At 50.7% G+C, this 19,702-nt stretch overlaps 1 protein-coding gene and 1 long non-coding RNA gene across 2 annotated transcripts in view; one reads left to right on the top strand and one right to left on the bottom strand.

Moving 5' to 3' along the window:
- Positions 1-19,702, bottom strand: part of LOC309848787 — a 230,280-nt gene that overhangs the window by 101,218 nt on the left and 109,360 nt on the right. The window lies entirely within an intron of this gene.
- GSX1 (GS homeobox 1) lies at positions 8,801-11,023 on the top strand. Its single transcript, XM_082700752.1, has 2 exons — positions 8,801-9,392; positions 9,854-11,023. Exons 1-2 carry the CDS (start codon positions 8,981-8,983, stop codon positions 10,228-10,230), a joined length of 789 nt encoding a protein of 262 aa, XP_082556878.1. The 5' UTR covers positions 8,801-8,980; the 3' UTR covers positions 10,231-11,023.

Consider the following 19,702-nt stretch of genomic DNA (forward strand, 5'->3'; position numbering starts at 1 on the left):
TCTCTCTGCCTGCCTCTCTGCCTACTTGTGATCTCTCTCCCTCTGTCAAGTAAATAAATAAAATCTTTAAAAAAAAATAGAAATTATCCTCTCATAAACCAATTGACCCCTAAAGGTATACTCATAGGGGAAATATCTATTTCCACCATTGTCTTCCTAAGGTGCTATGTGGAACCAATCAGCAGGCCAGCTTGATGAACCTTCCGCGTTTCTACAGAACTCAGTCCTCTCAGTGCTAAGGGTAGTACACATATTTTGAACCCATAACAGGATCAGGAAATAGAGAAAAAGAAACCAGGAAGTTTAGATGGATAATATTAGAACCTACCCCTTTAATGATGTCTTAGGATGAGGTGGGAATGAGTAAGGCAGTGTTAGCACCCTGCAGGGGGGCGGGGAGGGAGAGGGGGGCACTTGCAAACGAATGGGAGGCCCTGCCAGAGGATAGTCACAAGGAGTGAAGTTTCTGCAGGGTCAGGAGTCCTATCAAGAGGTCCAAAGACAAGATGATAAGTTGGAGAGATTCTCAGGCTGTTCCCAATTTGTGCTTTGATCTTTAATCAGTAACAAAAGCAGAGGGAGGTACTTGTGTCTGGGATACAAACTAGACAAGACAGAAGTGATGTCTTCTTGCTGTCCTCGATTAGAGCCAGCTAAGATTCACTCCAAGACGTTAGCTGATATGAACTGCCACATGATATTAGCCTTTACTTAATAGCTGGAGAAGCAAAAGAAAGTGACTTTTCTTAGGGATTAAGCTTATTCACTAATTCTGCATTATTAGATGGAAATAGGATTTCTCTCTGAGACATAAGGTCTACTCAGGGAAAATCCACTATTAAACAATTCCCTGTGAAGGGATACCTGCAGGGCTCAGTTGGTTAAGCGACTGCCTTCCGCTCAGGTCATGATCCCATCCAGGGTCCTGAGATCCGAGCCCTGCATCAGGGTCCCTGCTCCGTGGGGAGTCTGCTTCTCCCTCTGCTCCTCCCCGGCCCCCTGCTCCGTGCTCTCTCCCTCTCTCTCCAATAAATAAATAAAATTTCCTTTAAGAAATTTAAAAAGTAAACAGTTCCCTGTGGATTCTAACTGTTCAATTTTCTTCCCTTTTTACAGGGCCTGCTATACTGGAGACATTCACCTGGTATTTTACACAGAGATCTGTACAGTTATAATTACTCAAGTAATTGATGACATATGCAATGTTCTTTGTGGGAATTAAGAACCAGGGTTCTTGGGTGACTGGGTGGCTCAGTCAGTTAACCATCTGCCTTCAGCTCAGGTCATGATCTCAGGGTCCTCGGATCAAGCCCCACTTTAGGCTCCTTGCTCATTGAGGAGCTTGCTTCTCCCCTGCTTGTGCTTGCTCTCTGTTCTCTCTCACTATCTCTCTCTCTCTAATAAGTAAATAAAATCTTTAGAAAAATAAATGTAGGGCACCTGGGTGGCTCAGTCGTTAAGTGTCTGCCTTTGGCACAAGTCATCATCCCAGGGTGTTGGGATTGAGCCTGCATCAGGCTCCCAGCTTAGGCTCTCTTGCTCACTCCTTCTCTCTGTGTCAAATAAATAAAATCTTCAAAAAAAATGAAGAAAAAAAAAAAAAAAGAAGAAGAACCAGGGTTCTTGAGAATGAGGAGCACTAGCCAAATGGTGAGGACACTAACCTTTGGAATCATATATGACCTCAAGACATGGTGGTCCCTTAGCTTCTCTGTGCCTCTACCCTTCTCAATGCCAAGGTAGAAATACTCAGTCCCCTCCAGGGTTCAGGGCACCACTAAAACAATCCCAGAGCAGTTCCTGCAAGAACTGAGGGGTCTGGATGGTAACCTTTCTCTGAGAAACCGGCTCTTCCTCTTGCTCCTTCCTACCATTCCAAGTATAACGAGGACACAGCCATCATCAGTCACCTGCTCACTGTGTCTCTGTGAAATTGCTACCCCAAGTATGGAGTAAAACTGGGGCCATGTTAGGGGAGGTGGAACTGGCAGTGACGGTCACAGGAATCCACAGGGTTTTTTAAACCAATCTTCTCTGAGCTCTATGACATACCACAGATTTTCAGCCCTAAACAAATTCTCTCCTCTTTCTCTTCTAGTGGCTTGTTTTTGCTTTTTTTGAGGTGGGGTGGGGGGGAGGTATGTTTTCAACCCAAAGGCTTTCAGAGAATGGGACCCTAGGAGCAGAGATGTGTCCTGGGTTTGTTCTGGTAACAATGGGGAAAGAGGAATGAGTGCAGGGAGAACCGAGCAGCCACAGAAGGCTCCCCTGTCTTCGGATTTTATTGCTTTGTGCTGCCACCTGGCTGATCACTGAGCCGCAGGCTCCTCCTGCAGAGAAAGAAAGACCAGACGGAACATTTACACTGGAAGGTCTTCAAACCAAATTTCCTGTTAGGAACCTTGCCCAAGGCCACGGACAATCCAGTCCAGCCTCGTGTCTCAAGAGTTGCTGTCATCCATAAGGGGGGAAACAGATACTAATTCTGAAGGCCAGGCTTAAAGGTCAGGTGTTCACTCATCAGTGGAAAACTGTATAGTTAAGACTGGTTCTGTTTCAAACCCACCGCGTTTTCTTTTTTAGGTCTATGAACACTTTCTACTGGAATCCTCAGTAAGATGTTCCATATTCACCTTCATGGTCCCTGAGTAAGAGAATCCCTTCATGTCTGCAAAAATCACCTTTGCTTCCAAGGATGTCAAGGTCAAAGAAAAAAGGAAAAGGTTTGTGGTAGGTGACTTAGGTTGGACAAGCCATGCTATAAGAAGGTCTCACCAACATTCCGGCATCCCATCACCCAGGAGAGAATACACACAGCTCACGTTTACTAAGGGCACGCTCTGCCTTAAACAGCATGCTTAGGGATTTACGAGTACATAAGCAATAAACAATGGTCCCTGGAACAAGATGTAGAAGGAGGCAGGAAGCACATGATGGGTGTCAAGGTAGGTTCCAACTAACAGACTGGCCTATGAAACCACTTCCAGAAAACCAGAGAGAGACAGGGGGCATCTTAAAAGTGAGGTTAGAGGTGTTGCAAGGTTCAAATAGAAGCTCTAGGTCACTGATATTACTTGCCTTCACCGCACCCACTGACCAGAAAACTGTAACATTTAGATTACATGTACAACATCATCTTTACTTTTTTCAAGGGAGCTGAGTGATTATTCCACTCTTACTATAGAAAGCTAAAATGCTGAGTGCTTATTAAATCCTGTGATAGTCATCAAGACGCAGCTATGATACAAAGAAGACAGCTCATTTGTTGCCATTGGTACTGACATTAAACATTTATTAAACATACACAATTGTGCCCAAAGCTCCAAGAGAGATTGGTGACACTAATATAAAGAAGTCTTTACCTTGCCCTTCAGGGCTTATAGTCTAGTTGGGAAAGAACAAGAGGATGTCCAGAGGGTATGACATGATTACCGTTGAGTCTTTCATTTGACTTGATTACTGTTATCTGGATGAATCAGCAGTGGGGACCATGCTAGTCGTAATGACATATGGCTGCATGATAGAAAATTTTGATAACAAAAATGATAAATATTTATCTTCTACTCACATATATTAGATAGTGAGCTCCTTGACCTTCTGGCTCCTCCCATCTTTCTGCTCCACTATGTCCAGCATGAAGCTTCTATCTGAAATATGCTCTAATGGTCCAAGATGCTGAAAATGCTTCTCTTTCTTGAGGAGCCTTCCCTCCATTTGCTACTTTAAATATATGTGTTTCCAGGGATATATCTATAATCCTGTTTTTTCTCTACACTCCACAGCCCCAAGCTTATCCATCCTAAGACTAATGCTACCATGTTGCATAAGTTCCAAATTTCTCCCTTCACTTCTCACCTGTCTACTCAACTTTAGAATCACATTTTCATCACAGGACATCAGCAGAATGCTTTGAGGTTAAGGATTAAAATACAGTACATCAAGGTTGTCTGGCTGGCTCCACTGGTAGAGCACATGACTCTTGATTTCAGGGTCCTGAGTTCAAGTCCACATTGGGGATAGAGTTTACTTAAAATAAATAAATAAATAAACGTGGGACACCTGGGTGACTTAGTCAGTTAAGAGTCTGACTCTTGGTGCCATATCAGGCCTTGGTCTCTGGGTCGTGAGTACAAGCTCCACATTACTTACTACTTTAAAAAATATAAATAAATAAATAAATAATGAAAATAAAATGCAACACATCCAAATATGACATAAACTGCACCTCTGCAAGCAAAAGTTGGTCCTGCTTTTCAGTTCCCTGACTCTGCTTTGTTATGACTACCACTCCTTCCCTCAAACAAGCAACCAAGCAGTCATCCATGTGTTTGATGTCCTCCCTCTCTTTCATGCCTTTCCCCTACAGCACGCCTGGGCACACACACACCCCTCCCCCAATTGGTCTTACTCATTGCCTCTTTCAAATTCTCTCAAATATTTCCACTTTCTGATCCTCCTGTCTCCTCTCCAGATCTCAGGTGGTCACTATCCATCAGTTGAACTAATCTTTTCTTTGCTTGTTTCCCTAGTCTTGTTTTTTCAAGAATTTAATAAATTGTTCATTTGCAAGCCACCGCTGCTGGATCCTGCTCTAGTCTCTCTCTGTCCCCATCTATAGACCCTCCTACTGCTCCCAGTTATATTTCCTAAGCCCCCTTGCTTAAAAATCTCTGGATAGGATCAAGTATAAACCTTTAGCATGGCCCTTGGTGGCTTAGCCTCCACTTCCGCTCACACCCGTGTTTAGGCACTTCCTCCCATCCCCCACCCCACCAGGCACACTCCACTCTGGCTCCCAGGAGCCCTCACCATGATCAGACCAGGTGTTCTCCTGCCCCTCTGATCAAGTGAACAGGCTGCTCTCTCCTGGGGGGGAGTTGTCTGAGCCACTACAGGCCTGGTTACGTGAGCAGTCCCTCTCTTAAAATAAGAATTTCCACTCCATTGGCTCAACCCAGAAAAAGCAGAAGTGGTCATTGATAATTCCGGGGCAGGTACGACATTGTTTCTTTTTCTAATCAACCCCATCTCCTGTATACCGTGAAAAGCCCTGGATGATAAACCCTAGCCTTGAGCTACCAAGAGGTTCATCCAAGTCCTGTAGAGCAGGACACTGCAACTGTCTTGAATGGGACCATCTAGACCCTATGAAGAAACGTGAGAAACTCCTGAGGAAGGCTGGGTACCTACAGATCTGCCATTCACTTCAACACACTGAGCTCCTGTGATGATTCAGGCACTGGGGAAGGTGTGGAGGCTACAAGAGAGGCAGACAATTCCTGCAGGTTAAGTTACCCCACACCTTGCCCCTAAGTGCCTAGTGTATTAAGCAGGCAAAAGAGAAAGTCCTCTTACCCATGCTACTTCCCGAGTCATGCATGGGATTCATTTATTTATTCAGCAAATATACACTGAGCACCTACTATGTGCCAGGAACTTTTCTGAGGTGGATATAGTCATGCACAAGATAGACAAATAGGGTGATCCTCGATGGAGCATATGTTTCAGTGGGGTGAGAGGGAGGCAGGGACAGAAAAACAAGTAAAAGACACAGAAAGATAGAAGGTATTTGTAAAGCAAGGAACCAGAGTGGGGAACGTGGTGAAAAAGGAGTCATATTTTTTAATAGGGTGGTTGACCTCCATGAGAAGAAAAGTGACATTTGAAGATGTAAAGGAAGAAGGATTCCCCACCCTCCTCCCAATTTCTGCAGTTTTTGCAGAGATCTATTCGCTGCAAATATTTTAGAGATACATTTCCAGGAGAAAAATGGCGTGCTCTCTCTACCAACAGGAAAGGAGGCGGTGTGAAAGAGAAAAGAGCGGGACAACAGAAATCATTCCATGTTGAACTGTCCCTGATGGACACTTGAAAACCAGCTCCGGGGCCCTCTCTCGGGTTGTCAGGCTAATCCAGCCGCCTCCTCCCACCCTGCCAGCCCAAGGGGGCCGTTAACTCTGGTGAGTAAAGTTCAAACCCAGCTGAAGCCAGACCCGGAAGGGGCTTCGACCGGGACAGCAGCGTGGCAGCCAGGGCGTCCCCGGGAACCGGTCTCCCGGGATGCGAGGGCAGAGGCCGGAAGCCAAGCGGCCAGCCGAGGCCGCCGGGCTGGGCGGCGGAGCTGAGAGGCACTGAGCACCTAGCCGAGCTCGCTCCCCTAGCGGGGCTGCACGTTTTCCCGGCCGCCCGGTGCGCCTCCGCTGCGGCCCGGCATTCTCCGTGGGCACAGTACTTTCCCGAAATCCCCCAACTCCTGGGGGCGCGCCGCGCTGCCCGGGACCGCCAAGCAGGAGCCCCCGTTCCGCCTGCCGCCCGCCGCCCTCCGGGTTTAGCGACGGCGGATTAAGTGTGCGTCCTTTCCAGGCCTCCCGAAAACCCTCTCAGGGATGCTATTTTGCTTGGGCCCGGGTCTCTCCCGCGCCGAGTTGCACAACAAACCATTTAAACATTTCAGCACAAAACCCGATCCATTGTGGGCCGCACATTAAAAAGTGTTATTCGCTTTGAAGTTTTTGTCTAATGGCTCTAAACTGAAAGAAAATGTTTTCCTATTACTTAATTCAATCATAGCGAAGAGACTTGGTAAAAAGCCCACGGATTTTGCCCCAAAGTGTGACAGAGTTCTCTTTGTGTTTGCTTATCCTCCGCTGTCACACACTTTAATTCGCCTCTCTTTATCTGGCATTCAAAACTTTCTTCAATGACATTCAATAAGGTCCAGAGGCTGGAGGGGAAAGAAAAAAAAAAAAAAACTGGTTATTTTTCCCCCCTAGATATTCTTTCCCAGTAGCTTTGGCCTTGCTCGCATTCAGGGGCTCTTAACTCCTTCCTCCCCGGGTGCGGGCTACGGTTCCCAAGAGAGTTCCGCACCCACCCTTCGCTGGCTCCAGGCTCCGGGGTGCAGTTTCACCCCCGCAGAGTCCCACCCGCACTCCTCTCCCACCCGCCACTCCTCCGGAGGTGGCGTGGTGCCTCTACGGCCCTGGTCTCGGCTCTCGGCTCACTCTCAGCAGTCCTGGCCAGCCCAAACTACCCAGAGAGCAATTAGAACGGGCTTTAGGCTGCACTGCTGCACTCGGCTAGTTTGCAAGCATCACCCTTAGGCGGGGAGCCTTGGAGAGGAGACTCTGGCCTGGGGACAGCATCGTTATCCTGCCACCACGCCCCTCCCTATGCCAAATAATTAAGGAAGCATTAAGCCCTACTCCTCCTGCTAAATGACATGCCCTAAATCCAGGTTATTTTCTCCACTGCCCCTCCTTACGGAATCAGTTGTTTTCTCTCCGACAAATTCTCCTTCCTTTTTAATCAGTTATAATTTGTTGCTATTGTTATTGTAAAGATGTCCCCCATGATGAAAAACCATGTAAATGCTTCAATTTGGGGCAGTCTTTCTCGGGAGCTAGTCTTTCTCGGGAGTAAGAGTTTCAGAGTCTCCCCCCCACACACACACTCCGAAAAGCTTCCCCCTTCATTTCTCACAATTCCATTCAGCGCTCAGAGCAGGTGACTGCAGCGATCCGGTTCCAATAAAATCGAAAGTAAACGTCTTCGGTGAAAAGTCGGGGGCTGTAAATTCGAAATATTTATGCTAATTTCCCATTGTATGGAAAAAGTTCCTGGCCGAAGCAGCTTTGAGCCCGGGGACCTTTTAAAAGGCCGAAGCTGTGTACACAGAGCCAGGCGTTTGAAGTTGTTTAACCATTGTATGACCAGAAAGAAGAGAGCGACGCTGCAGGAGAAGGTCTTGGGGACAGGGGAGGTCAGCCGGGTTGGGAGAAGGCACCAGAAGCTGGGAATAGAACTGCCCTTCGCCCTCCTCCCGTGGGGCAGACTTCTGGAAGGCAGTGGTTTTCAAAGGCAGCGGCGAGTCCCACCGGAAAGATCTGTGCCCCGCAGAGCACCTACACTCGCCTCTTCTGGTGAGGTGCTCTCTTCGCTGTGTAGACTTTCATTCCCCATTCCTTGTCTCTGCCCACGACTCTCAGAGGCTGGTCTCCACTTAACATCCACAGCTCTGTCGTTTAAAGGAAAAGTCTGGCTGACTAACATGTACCGAACAAAGACTGGGCGCTCAGGGCAGCATCAAAGTTAAGACTTTTGGAGAAACTTAAAACAGAAAGACCGCGTTGGGGCTAGTGGTGCATAAGAAATACTGAACTCTTTTCCCCTCTCCCTAGCAGCGCTGCCCCGCTGCAGGAGCCCGGGTCCTCCCATACAGAAAGAGGGGAAGGGATTCCACAGGTGGAAATCCGAGACCCGCTGTAGGGACACCTACGGGGTGCCCCGCGCAGAACTGAGCAAACTGAGTCGAGGAAGAATGATCTTGGGGAGCAGGGGTAGATGAGAGAAGGAAGGGGCCGGGGACCGAGTGCACACAAGAGACGAGGTGTGCGCCCATGGGAATCCGAGCAAGCGAGGCAGCGGGGGTACAAAATCAATAAGATAAACCAGCCGATCGCCAATGCAAAGCCAAAGGGGAGTAAGGAATAAAGAGAAAGAAAAGAATATTAAATCGCAGGAGAATGAGAAAATAAACCCGCAAAAGAGAGAGGAGGGGGCGAGGGCGCCTGTTACGGCGTGGGTGGGGTTGACAAGAATAGAGTACATTATGCAGTTCATTTAGTTAACAAGTGAAATAATGAGGAAGCGTGCAGAGTGAATGCCAAGAGAAAAGGCACAAAAACCCTATTGAGAGGCCCCGGCCGCTCCTGGCGTAGCCCATCACATGGCAATAGTCCTATTTAAGCGGCGCCGCCGGCGCCTTTCAGCACCACTAGCGCTGGCCAGCACCCCGAGCTCCTCCCGCGGCTCCCGCCGCAGCAGCGACAGCAGCGGCAGCCTCAACCTCTGCGGCGCCTTTAGCCTCCCGCAAACAGGCAACAGCGCGCGGCCGCGGCCGGGTGAAGGGCGTGGAGAGCCCCGAAGTTCGCGGGGCGCAGGGAGACGGCTGGCGGCGGGGCGACCGCGCACCGGGGCCATGCCGCGCTCCTTCCTGGTGGACTCGCTGGTGCTGCGCGAGGCAGGCGAGAAGAAGGCCCCGGAGGGCAGCCCGCCGCCGCTCTTTCCCTACGCCGTGCCCCCGCCGCACGCACTGCACGGCCTCTCGCCCGGCGCCTGCCACGCGCGCAAGGCCGGGCTGCTGTGCGTGTGCCCGCTTTGCGTCACCGCCTCGCAGCTGCACGGGCCCCCCGGGCCGCCCGCGCTGCCTCTGCTCAAGGCATCCTTCCCGCCCTTCGGCTCGCAGTACTGCCACGCGCCCCTAGGCCGCCAGCACTCGGCCGTGTCGCCCGGGGTCGCTCACGGCCCCGCTGCCGCAGCTGCGGCCGCCGCGCTCTACCAGACTTCCTATCCGCTGCCCGACCCCAGGCAGTTCCACTGCATCTCCGTGGGTAAGACGAATCGCGGCGCAGTGGGACGGGGTAATGAGATGAGAGTTCTCGAGCCGGGTATGGGGTGGGGGGTGAGGGTCCTTGGCCGTCCTGGGGACGATGAAAGTCATGCTGGGACCCTGAAGGGAGCAGGGTGGTGTGGCCAGGGAGGGCTAGGGACAGGACGCCGGAGGAAGGGTGAGAGGAGGGTGTCCAGGTCTCGGAGGGGACGCGCAGACGCGACCGAGGGCTGAGGTTCAGGACACTCCATAAAGTAGTGCCAGGGTTGCGTCGCTCTGGGAGTATCTGGGTCCCGCGCCTTAGCAAGGAGGAGCCAGCGGTAAAGCTGCTGTGCGTCTCGTTTGGGGCAAAAAGGTGCGTGAAATACCGAAGTCCCGGGGTTCTACTCGCCACGTACCAGAGGATAGGGCCCACAGCGCAGGAGTCTGATCGCTTCCCTCTCTGCACCCCACCCCCTCCAGACAGCAGCTCCAACCAGCTGCCCAGCAGCAAGAGGATGCGCACCGCGTTCACCAGCACGCAGCTGCTAGAGCTGGAGCGCGAGTTCGCCTCTAACATGTACCTGTCCCGCCTACGCCGCATTGAGATCGCCACCTACCTGAATCTGTCCGAGAAGCAGGTGAAGATCTGGTTCCAGAACCGCCGGGTGAAGCACAAGAAGGAGGGCAAAGGCAGCAACCACCGGGGCGGCGGGAGCGCGGGCGCCGGCAGTGGTGCACCGCAAAGCTGCAAATGCGCGTCGCTCTCCTCAGCCAAGTGCTCCGAGGATGACGACGAATTGCCCATGTCTCCGTCTTCTTCGGGGAAAGACGACCGGGATCTCACGGTCACTCCCTAGGCGCACACCTCCCCAGGTCGCCCATCCCAGACCCTCCCTGCCGGCTCAAAGACTGGTCTCGGGAGGAAGCACCGGTTCCCAGGCACCCGCTGCCAAAACCGCGGCCACGCACGGGCTTGGCAAGGGTTTGCGGAGGTCCCCGGCCCTGGGCAGCGCCAAGGGCTTGGCAGAGACCTGATGCTAGTATTCCCACTCCGGGGCCCGCAGCCGTCCAAAGCGAACTCCAAGCTGTGAATCCTGCAAGCGCTGGAGTCCTTCTCAGCCATGCAGCACAGCGGCCCTGGAGGGCACGCCGGTCAACCCCGCGCCTTGATGGCAGCTGGCGCCTCCTCGCCCGACCTCTCTGGACTGGCTCAGGCTTTCTCGCGTCCTCTACTCCCCTCCACCCTGGGTCAAGCTGGGCTCTAACCCTTAGGACGCCCGCTCGCTACCTTTTTTTCTTTTTCTTTTTTTTTTAAGCTTCTTTCTCTTCTTTTCCCCTACTTCTTCACTGCGTTCGTTTATCCCCCTCCCCCCACCACATAAACACACATTTACGAAGTCTCGTTATTTTCTTTTCCTTTCCGTCCCCTCCTCGAGGTCCACTGAGCCCATTTGTCTTTCAGTCAGGCCTTGCTGCCCCTGCAACTCCTCTCCCACGAGAGAAATCGTCGCCCGAGATATCCGTGTCGGGGAAACCGACTCACTTTGTTTCGGAGACACTTTGCATTTCCCTAAAATGAGACCCCGGCTCTCGGCCCCTGGCGATCCCTCTCTTCCCCAGACCCCAGACCCCGACCCCGCCCTGGTCTAGCTTGTCATTGTACGGTCTCTGTAATACCAGAAGATATTTATTTATTTATTTATGTACAAAATTTTAAATAAACTTTTTTTGTTTCTTAGAAATCCACGTGGCTCTGGACCCCAGCGTCGGCTCAGGACTGGGCAGGCGCCCACCTGGGTTTCGGCTTCCTGCTGGGGCAGGGCGGGGATGGGATGGCAAGTCTGAGCTCCTCCACACTCCGCTCCCCAACTTGCTGCTCCGCCAGCCCCTGTCTGCACCCTCCGCCCCGCGAGGACTCTGCCTTCAGTGCCCGACTGGCCCCGTGCGCTCCCTAGTTTCCGGCCGAGCTCCGGCCAGGTACAGAGAGCCGAGTCGGAAGGAAAGGAAGGAAAGCTCCTCACGCGGTGGCACTGGTCCAGGCCCCCGCTGCGCCCCCTTCCCGCCCGGGATCTCGCCTCACCAGCAGCCCGGCGGGCGAGTTTGGTTGTCCCACCGCCACCCCTAAGGGCAGCGGCTAACTCCCTCGAGAGAGCCAGACTGCTAAGTCCTTTGCTGCGCTCTTACTTTGTGTATATGTTTGTTTAAATCTACCGTATTTGCTAGGGATAACTTCCCAGCAAGAGTGTGAGGCCTTCTATGGACCGGCCCCCTCGGCTAGCTTGGAAGCAAATTCTATGGCTGAGGCAGGGATTCTGAGGACCCGGAGCCATCAGGCGCCACGGTCCCCACCAGGGGCCCTGTGTTACAGGCGCCCATGCCTCCCGGACCTGTGTTCTCACTCATTCTGGTAACACCCCCCACAGCCCACTACGACTGAGAATACACACCCCAATTCTCCTTGGGGGAGACATGCGGGGTTTTCACTCGTTCTGTGGACGAGGTGAAGGGAGTACTGGGGCCTCCGTCCAGGTGGAGAGCGCACAACGGGGAAAGTGGGGTATTTCTGCTGCTCAGGAAACTGGATCCGAGAGACAGAGGATCTGGGTTCTCAGGACCTCCAGAAACCTCCCTTTACTCCTCCTGGGAACCTGGGCCACTTCTTTTCCTGCCAGACCTCTCTGCCAACCGCCTCCCCCTCACACACACACACAGCCAGAGTAGCCCTAGACTTCCAATGTCCAGGCAAAGCAAACGTATGCCTCTTTCATGAAAGGCGCTCCAGTGGGGCTGCTCTGAACAGACGGGGTTTATTTCTAAAATGGTCTTTTCCTTCAGTCAGGCTGAGCCGTAAATGCTCTCTCCAGCTCTCCTAGAAGAAAGGCGGGTGTGATCTGACTTCCCATCATGGGCCGTTTCTGGTTCTTCCTGAAGCAAGACTCCTGGCCTGTGCGGGAGACAGAGGAGAGTCGATCTAACCCGCCTCTCTGCACCCTTGCTGGGTCCCCATTTTCACCTCCGACTCCAGGAGAGGGGCATTGTACCAATATAAAGGAAGCTAGGGTGCTTTGAGGCGTGCTGTGAATCAAATCCCAACTAATGTTTTATTATCAGTGATTCTGATGCTTCCTCAGTTTTTCGGCTGACCTGCTACTCTAAGAACACTTGGGTGAGTGAAGTCTTGTGTCCTTTAGCTAAGGCAAACCACCCGTCTTTGAGGTTTGTGTCATCGTGCCCCCCCCCCCCCCCCCCCCCCGCCACGGCCCCTAGCACTGCCCTCAGGAAACAGGTCCACGGTGAATGCGAAGTGCAGAGGGCTCTCTTTGAACCAGCTCCTTCCCCAGATACAGAAGGGAGTAGTGCCCCAGGACAGGCTTTCTCCAGCTTTCAGTGACGGATCTCTCCACCAGAAGGCCTTTTTGGAGATGGGCCTGCTAGGACCCTGGCTTGGGGACGGGTGGTGGCCATAGAGGAAGAAGGGAATGGAGCTTGGAGGAATGTGATGAGGATGGACACTGCCCTTCTGCCCAACCTCAGGCATGCTCCTCAGCCCAAATGCTTCTGATTTGTCACCCTATGCAGAAGTCCCTCCAGTTCCCAGCTGCTCGTAAAAGCTTGCAAAGCCACTGCTGCTGGCCGGGTCCAAGTGGGTCCAGTTCTCGTAGGAGTAGGAGCATGCCTTTCTTCCTCTCAGCTTTCCCTACCCAAGGCTTTATTTCCTTGTCCTGCTCCCAGAAGAGCATCCTTGGTGCTTTCTCATGGGCTGTCCTGGAGAGCATTGGCGGAAATGCAGCCTCCTTGTGGCAGCCGCAGTGGTTACCAAGGCAGTGGGAGAGCGCAGTGCCTGGGAGTGTGGAAGCATCAGGCTGCTGCCCGGAGGAGGGCCCACAGGCTTTGGAGAGAGACGGGCTTCTGTTCAGACACTTCTCACCCTGCCTCCGTTGGGACTGAAGTCCTTCCGCCGCTGTTTGGTCTGGAAAGAGGGCAGGGCGCATCTATGGTCCGGGAGCTACAGGACACCAGAGCATCTCATCTAGGGACAGAGAATCCAGTCTTTGAAACCAAACTCTTTTGAGCTGGAATTTGGGGCTTCCAGTCAAATTATGAAATTAAAAACAAACTTAGAGTATTTCCTGGAAATTACCATTTAGTATGGCTAACCCAGATGCAGATGCCTGATTCTATTTGAGGGGCAGCCTCTTTCTTTCCTCTGTGCAGTTGAGTGGCTAGGAGTTTGGACCCTAGAATCCAAGTGCATGACTTAGCAGCGCATTTCCAACATTTCCTTACCATCTTGGGTAAGCCCCTGGTTCTTCCTCAACCGCAATTTCTTCTGTAACTGGGGATTACGTTAACAGTTCCTTTACAGGGTTGTTGTGCAATATTAAAGGACAGAAATCACATAAAATGCTAAGCACTAAGTCTGCCAAGTGTCAATAAAGGGTAACTAATGTTGTTGTAGGTGTTGTTAACTGTCGTGCCTACTGCTGTGCCTGGGACACAGCTGGTCCTGCATGTTGCAAGTGACCGCTTATAAATGGGCTCAGACCTGAACCTCATGGAGGGGCTGGATGGCGCACCCAAGTGCGAACATTTCCAGGACTCCCAGGAGTTAGTCGTTCAGAGGGTAAGGAGCAGCTTCCCTCTGCAAGCACTGTCCCCGTGCTGGGAGTCTCCTCGACCTCTACACTATTGACATTTTTGAGCCAAGTATGTCTTCCTTGTGGAAGCCTGTTCCGTGCCTTCAGGAGGTTCTGGAGCACCCCTGGCCTTCATACACTAGAGGCCAAGGGGCCCCTGATCCCCTAGGATGACAACTAATGATGCTTTCAGATATTGTCAAATGTCCTCTGGGGGCAAAAGCACTGAAGTAAGAACCACTGATGGAGCCCCATGTGTTTTCCGCTGAATCTTTTCTGCCAGTGCACAGGGGCCAGGATTTGGTAGCCTAGCTCTCAGCACACCTTTCTACTTTTCTTTCAGTCCTTCTTCATGAACATGTGCACCCAAGGGAGATACCAAAAATGGCTGCAGAGTGGGAACATGGCAGCTAGTCTATACAGCATGGGGCATGTGGACTTAAAGGGTGAATCGGTCACACTCTTATTGGGTGAGCAGAGTTTACAAAGCCACTGAAACCTTTGCAAGAATATTCTATCCATTTGTCGCATGACCTGTAGACAATTGGGATCCCTCTTGGGTCATGTCCATGGGTGCCCAATGGGAGCCCGAGGTGGCATCCCCCCAATCACACACACACACACACACACACACACTCTTCGCCACTACTATGGTTCTTCCTGAAGCATACTCCTTATCTGTTTTGACAATACCTGTAAGTCTGATACTAGAAATCAATTATTCTTTGTGAAATTCCCTCATATTTGGTTCAACACAATTACCCCCGAGAGTAGTAGCCGTTGAATACATCATTGATTTTTTTCTGAGAGAAGACTCTGGAAGTGCAAAGGAGCAGAAGGCCCCTGAAAACTAAGGGATAAGGAAGAGGTACAATAGCAAGAAAAGCGGCATAAGTAAGGCAGAGGGTACAGGGTACTGGAAGTCCCATCAGCATGGACCAGCGTTGCCTGGGGTCCTCTGTCCCTAACTCAGAACTAGGAGGGTGAGTAACTACCTTACCAGACTACTTCAGAAAGGAGCTCACCCACTGAGCTGATTCCAGTGAGGCAAGAACCTCCTGAATCCAGCCTTATGGCAATCCATAGATGAGTTTCTAATACTAATATATTAACAGAAATGTGTGTGTGTTGGAAACGCTGAAACAAAAGGAAGATTAAAAAAAAAAAAAAAAGTTAGGAGGCGCCTGGATGGCTCAGTGGGTTAAAGCCTCTGCCTTCAGTTCAGGTCATGATCCCAGGGTCCTGCACCGGGCTCTCTGCTCAGCAGGGAGCCTGCTTCCTCCTCTCTCTCTCTCTGCCTGCCTCTCTGCCTACTTGTGATCTCTCTCTCTGTCAAATAAATAAATAAATAAAATCTTTTTTTTTAAAAAGTTAGTGATTCAAGAAGAAGAGACATTATCCTAAAGTCTAATGCTCTGCTTTAGATTATCCCATCGCTATGAATCCAAGCCCTGGTTCTAGGAGGCTTCTTTGAAACCACCAAAGAAATCCAAGGTGTTAACCCTGATGCCTCCTGGCCTGGCATCCAAGCTGTTGTCTGTGGGCAGAACCTCCCCACTCAAGGGAGGAAATGCCCACGGAAGTATGTTAGGGAGCCATTTGACTTGTCATTCACCGAGGCAGCAGTGGGTAAGGAAGGTGCTCACTCAGGAGTCTTGTCCTGTGCCACCACATTCAGGGGGCAACTGATGAGACTGAGTATGAGTTGGGCGATTAGGAGTCATTCAGGCAGTCCTGCAGTGAGGAGATTCCTTTGCTGGTCCCACTGAGCTTAAGGCTGTTGGGACCCTGGGAGGCAAAGGCTACCTGCACTGGCTCATCGCTCACCAAAAGAAGTAGTTGTCTGTCTCCTTGATTCCATGATGTTGTGAATTTCTGGAGTGGCTCTATTACAGACCAAATTGCGTCTCCCTGCCCCCAAATTTACAGGATGAAGCCCAAACACCTAGTATCTTATACTGTAACTATATTTGGAAATAGGGTCTTTGAAGAGGGAATTGAATGAGGTCCTGTTGGTGAGCCCTCATCCAGTATGACTGGTGTCTGTAAGGGAGACTTCAGATGTATGCACATACAAAGGGACAACCTCATGAAGACACAGGGAGAAGAGGGCCACCTGCAAGCCAAGGAGAGAGGTCTCAGAAGAAACTAAGCCTGCCAATACATTGATCTGGGACCTTTGGCCCTCACAACAGAGAAAATGAATTTCTGTTATTTAAACCACCCTGTAAGTGGTATTTTGTATGGCAACCTTAGCAAATGAATATAAATTCTGACTTGGATGAAAGTCCTCTGGGCCCTTCCATGCTTATGTAAGAATATAAGATTGCACAGGATAGAGCACTGGAGTAGGAGTCAAGAACTGGATATCCAGACCCAATGATGCCCCTAACTAATTCTGTAACTCTGGAAAATCATAATATTCCTGGATCTTGGTTTCCTCTACTCTAAAGTCAGGGGATGTAACTGCCATCAGTGTTTGTTGGGTTTTTTTTCCCTCTTTCTGACCAGCATACCCCCTCTTTCTGATCATCATCTATATCCTATTTTGTCAAATATAAGTCAGCTCTGGAAGAAAGCAGGGTTCCACTGAGGTAGATGTTTGAATACTGTGGGAGCCCTCCCAGGCAGGGAGATTATTAGCAGATCTAGCAGGGAATAGATATTTACTTCTGCCCCCTTCCCTAGCAGATCAGGCAGGTGCATAGGACCTGGGCCCAACACTTCTCTCAGAGGTCTGACGCTAGAGGGGAGTGACACAGAGATGCATGCCAGACATTACTGCCTAGGTCCATAAAGTTAAGAGCCCCTGTATGATGTCAGATGACCTATGATCTATGGTGGGCGGGCCAGTCAGTATGGGAGCCATAGGCGGCATCTAACTAGACTGCCCAGCGGTGAAATCTTAGCTACAGGAGTGCCTGGGTGGCTCAGTGGGTTAAGGCCTCTGCCTTCAGCTCAGGTCATGATCTCAGGGTCCTGGGATTGAAACCCGCATTGGGATCTCTGCTCAGCGGGGAGCCTGCTTCCCCCAATCTCTCTGCCTGCCTCTCTGACTACTTGTGATGTCTGTCTGTCAAATAAATAAATAAATATCTTTTAAAAATAAAATAAAATAAGGAAATCTTAGCTATATCTCCTCTTCTTTCCTGCCTGGTTTCCATCCATTTCACCACGACTTCCCCTTGATTCTGGGAACGATCAGCTGACTTTCCGTTCAACGCCTATTCTGCTTGAGTAGCTAGAATTCATTTTGGTTGGCTGCAACAAAGGACCTGGAGTGGTGCAGTAACCTATGCCCTACAGGAGCATTCAGAACCTGCATGGGATTGTGAACAGACCTGAGACAGGTATGATTGTCTGTCCCTGAAACCGAGTATCGGTTCTGACCAGGTGACCGGCACCACTTAAATAAGATTCCCTGGACCACTGCTCTTCTGGACTACTGTTGTTGCCCATGCATTCCTTCTGGCCACACTGGAGCATTTACACACAGGTGGATGTTTCTTAATTCATAACGCATTGCGACAGCGTGAGTCACAACTGGAGCACGAGCTGGCTCATGCTGGCGCAGCACTGGGCTTCCGGGGACAGCAGGAATGGTGCTTCCACACCTGCCGGGAAGGTGCTCATGCTAGGAAGCCTGTATGGAGACTCAGGGTACAGCCTCTCTGTCCCCACTGACTGCTTCGCCATGCCTCTTTGAAGTGGTCCTACACACTCTCACAGAACTGTGCAGTCTGCAATACTTCCCTCTGACCCACCAGGAAGGAAATATTCTCCGAAATTCTCCTTCACCCCTGAAGACTCTCCAAGTAGTTAAGAATGTCCTCACGGTGCTTGCTATCTCTTCTAATCGCAGCTCTCTATTGAGGATTAGACACTGAATTCAAACTACTGCAGGCTAAAAGGTGTCCATCAGCTCAAGGAACCCATTAAGATCCCAATGGACTTGTCCTCAGGAGGTCCAGGGACGGAACAATGTGGTGGGATGCCTCGCCCTCCCTCCCTATCCTTTGACTTTCCTCCTCTCTGTGTGCTGGTCTTGTTCTTTCTGCTGTGGACAGGCTTTCTCCTTGCGGGGTGGGAGTAGTGTGGGGCTAGGAGGCAGGCAAAAGGGGACATGGCAACCATCAGCTTCTGGCTTACTTCATCCCAGCTCAATGCCTGACAAAAGAGCAAGATTATCTCTCTCTTGCCCAGAGCCCCACAGTGATGGAAAGTGGTGGTTGGTGGCAGTCCTAGAAGGGTGCCAGAGGTTGTCCATAGTGGTGGCCATTCGAGCCACGGATCAACTCTGCCTGGGTCACATGCCAATCCTATAACTGCAGGCAGTGGTGGCACTCGGGTAGGTCCTGTGATTGGAGGCTCCAGTTGAACACAATAAATGGGAGTAGGGTTTCTGGAAGGAAAGAAGGGATATGGAGCAGACAAAACTCCAGATGTCCACCGGATACCAATTATGACCCCATGGTATAGGCAGTGGTTCACAGAGCATGAACCACTCAGATTATGGCTTCTCTGAGACCCCGGCAGGGGTTCCAAGAAGCCAAAACTATTTCCATCACAATACTGAGATCTCAGTTTGTCTTTTTCACTGTGGGGGGCATCTACATTGGTGGTACGGAAGCATAGGTGGGCAAAACTGCCTGCACCTTAGACAAATCAGGGCAGTGATCACTGTATTCTTAAGCCCTCCATACCCAGGACAACAACAAACAGTATCTAGTTGCACCTAAGAATGTGCTTTTTTTGTTTGTTTGTTTAAAGATTTTATTTATTTTTTTGACAGACAGAGATCACAAGTAGGCAGAGAGGCAGGCAGAGAGAGAGGAAGGGAAGCAGGATCCCCGCTGAGCAGAGAATCCAATGCAGGGCTGATCCCAGGACCCTGGGATCATGACCTGAGCTGAAGGCAGAGGCTTTAATCCACTGAACCACCCAGGTGCCCCCCTAAGAACATTCTTGATAAAGTGGTTGAAATGATAATTTGATTAAAGCTCAACTTTGAAGACATGACTTTCAATTCTGAAGCTATGTATTTTTTAATATTCTCTGAGATGAAATGGTAAATTTCTACCTACTGCAAACAAAGGTATGAAAAAGAGTAGTCAACAAAACACACTCAAGTGATTGGTTGAGTAGAAAGCTGAACTAGCTGGTTTTTGTGGGTTTTTTTTTTAAGATTTTATTTATTTGACAGAGAGAGATCACAAGTAGGCAGACAGGCAGGCGGAGAGGAAGTAAGGGAAGAAGGCTTCCTGCTGAGCAGAGAGCCCGAAGTGGGACTCGATTCCAGCACCCTGAGATCATGAGGCAGGCAGAGAGAAAGGAAGGGAAGCAGGCTCCCCGCTGAGCAGAGAGCCCGATGCAGGGCCTGATCCCAGACCCTGGGATCATGACCCGAGCCAAAGGCAGTGGCTTAACCCACTGAGCCACCCAGGCGCCCCTAGCTGGGTTTTCTTCATGGAAAACCATTTTACATGAAAGAAGAAATGACAGACTTGGGTATTTGGTAGACATTTTCTTGAAATATCTTATAATACCTTAAGAAATAGAACTGACGAGGGGCGCCCAGGTGGCTCAGTTGGTTAAGCGGCTGCCTTCAGCTCTGGTCATGATTCCAGGGTCCTGGGATCGAGCCCCACATCAGGCTCCCTGCTCAGCAGAGAGCCTGCTTCTCTCTCTCCCC

Source organism: Mustela nivalis, assembly GCF_964662115.1.
Source record: "Mustela nivalis genome assembly, chromosome: 15".
In the NCBI taxonomy this organism is placed as follows: Eukaryota; Metazoa; Chordata; class Mammalia; order Carnivora; family Mustelidae; genus Mustela; species Mustela nivalis.

Bases quoted from the DNA above. Each gene is read 5' to 3' on its own strand.
- GSX1 (XM_082700752.1), top strand. From the start codon at position 8,981: ATGCCGCGCTCCTTCCTGGTGGACTCGCTGGTGCTGCGCGAGGCAGGC. The intron at 9,393-9,853 runs GTAAGACGAATC...CACCCCCTCCAG, and splicing joins GTTCCACTGCATCTCCGTGG to ACAGCAGCTCCAACCAGCTG.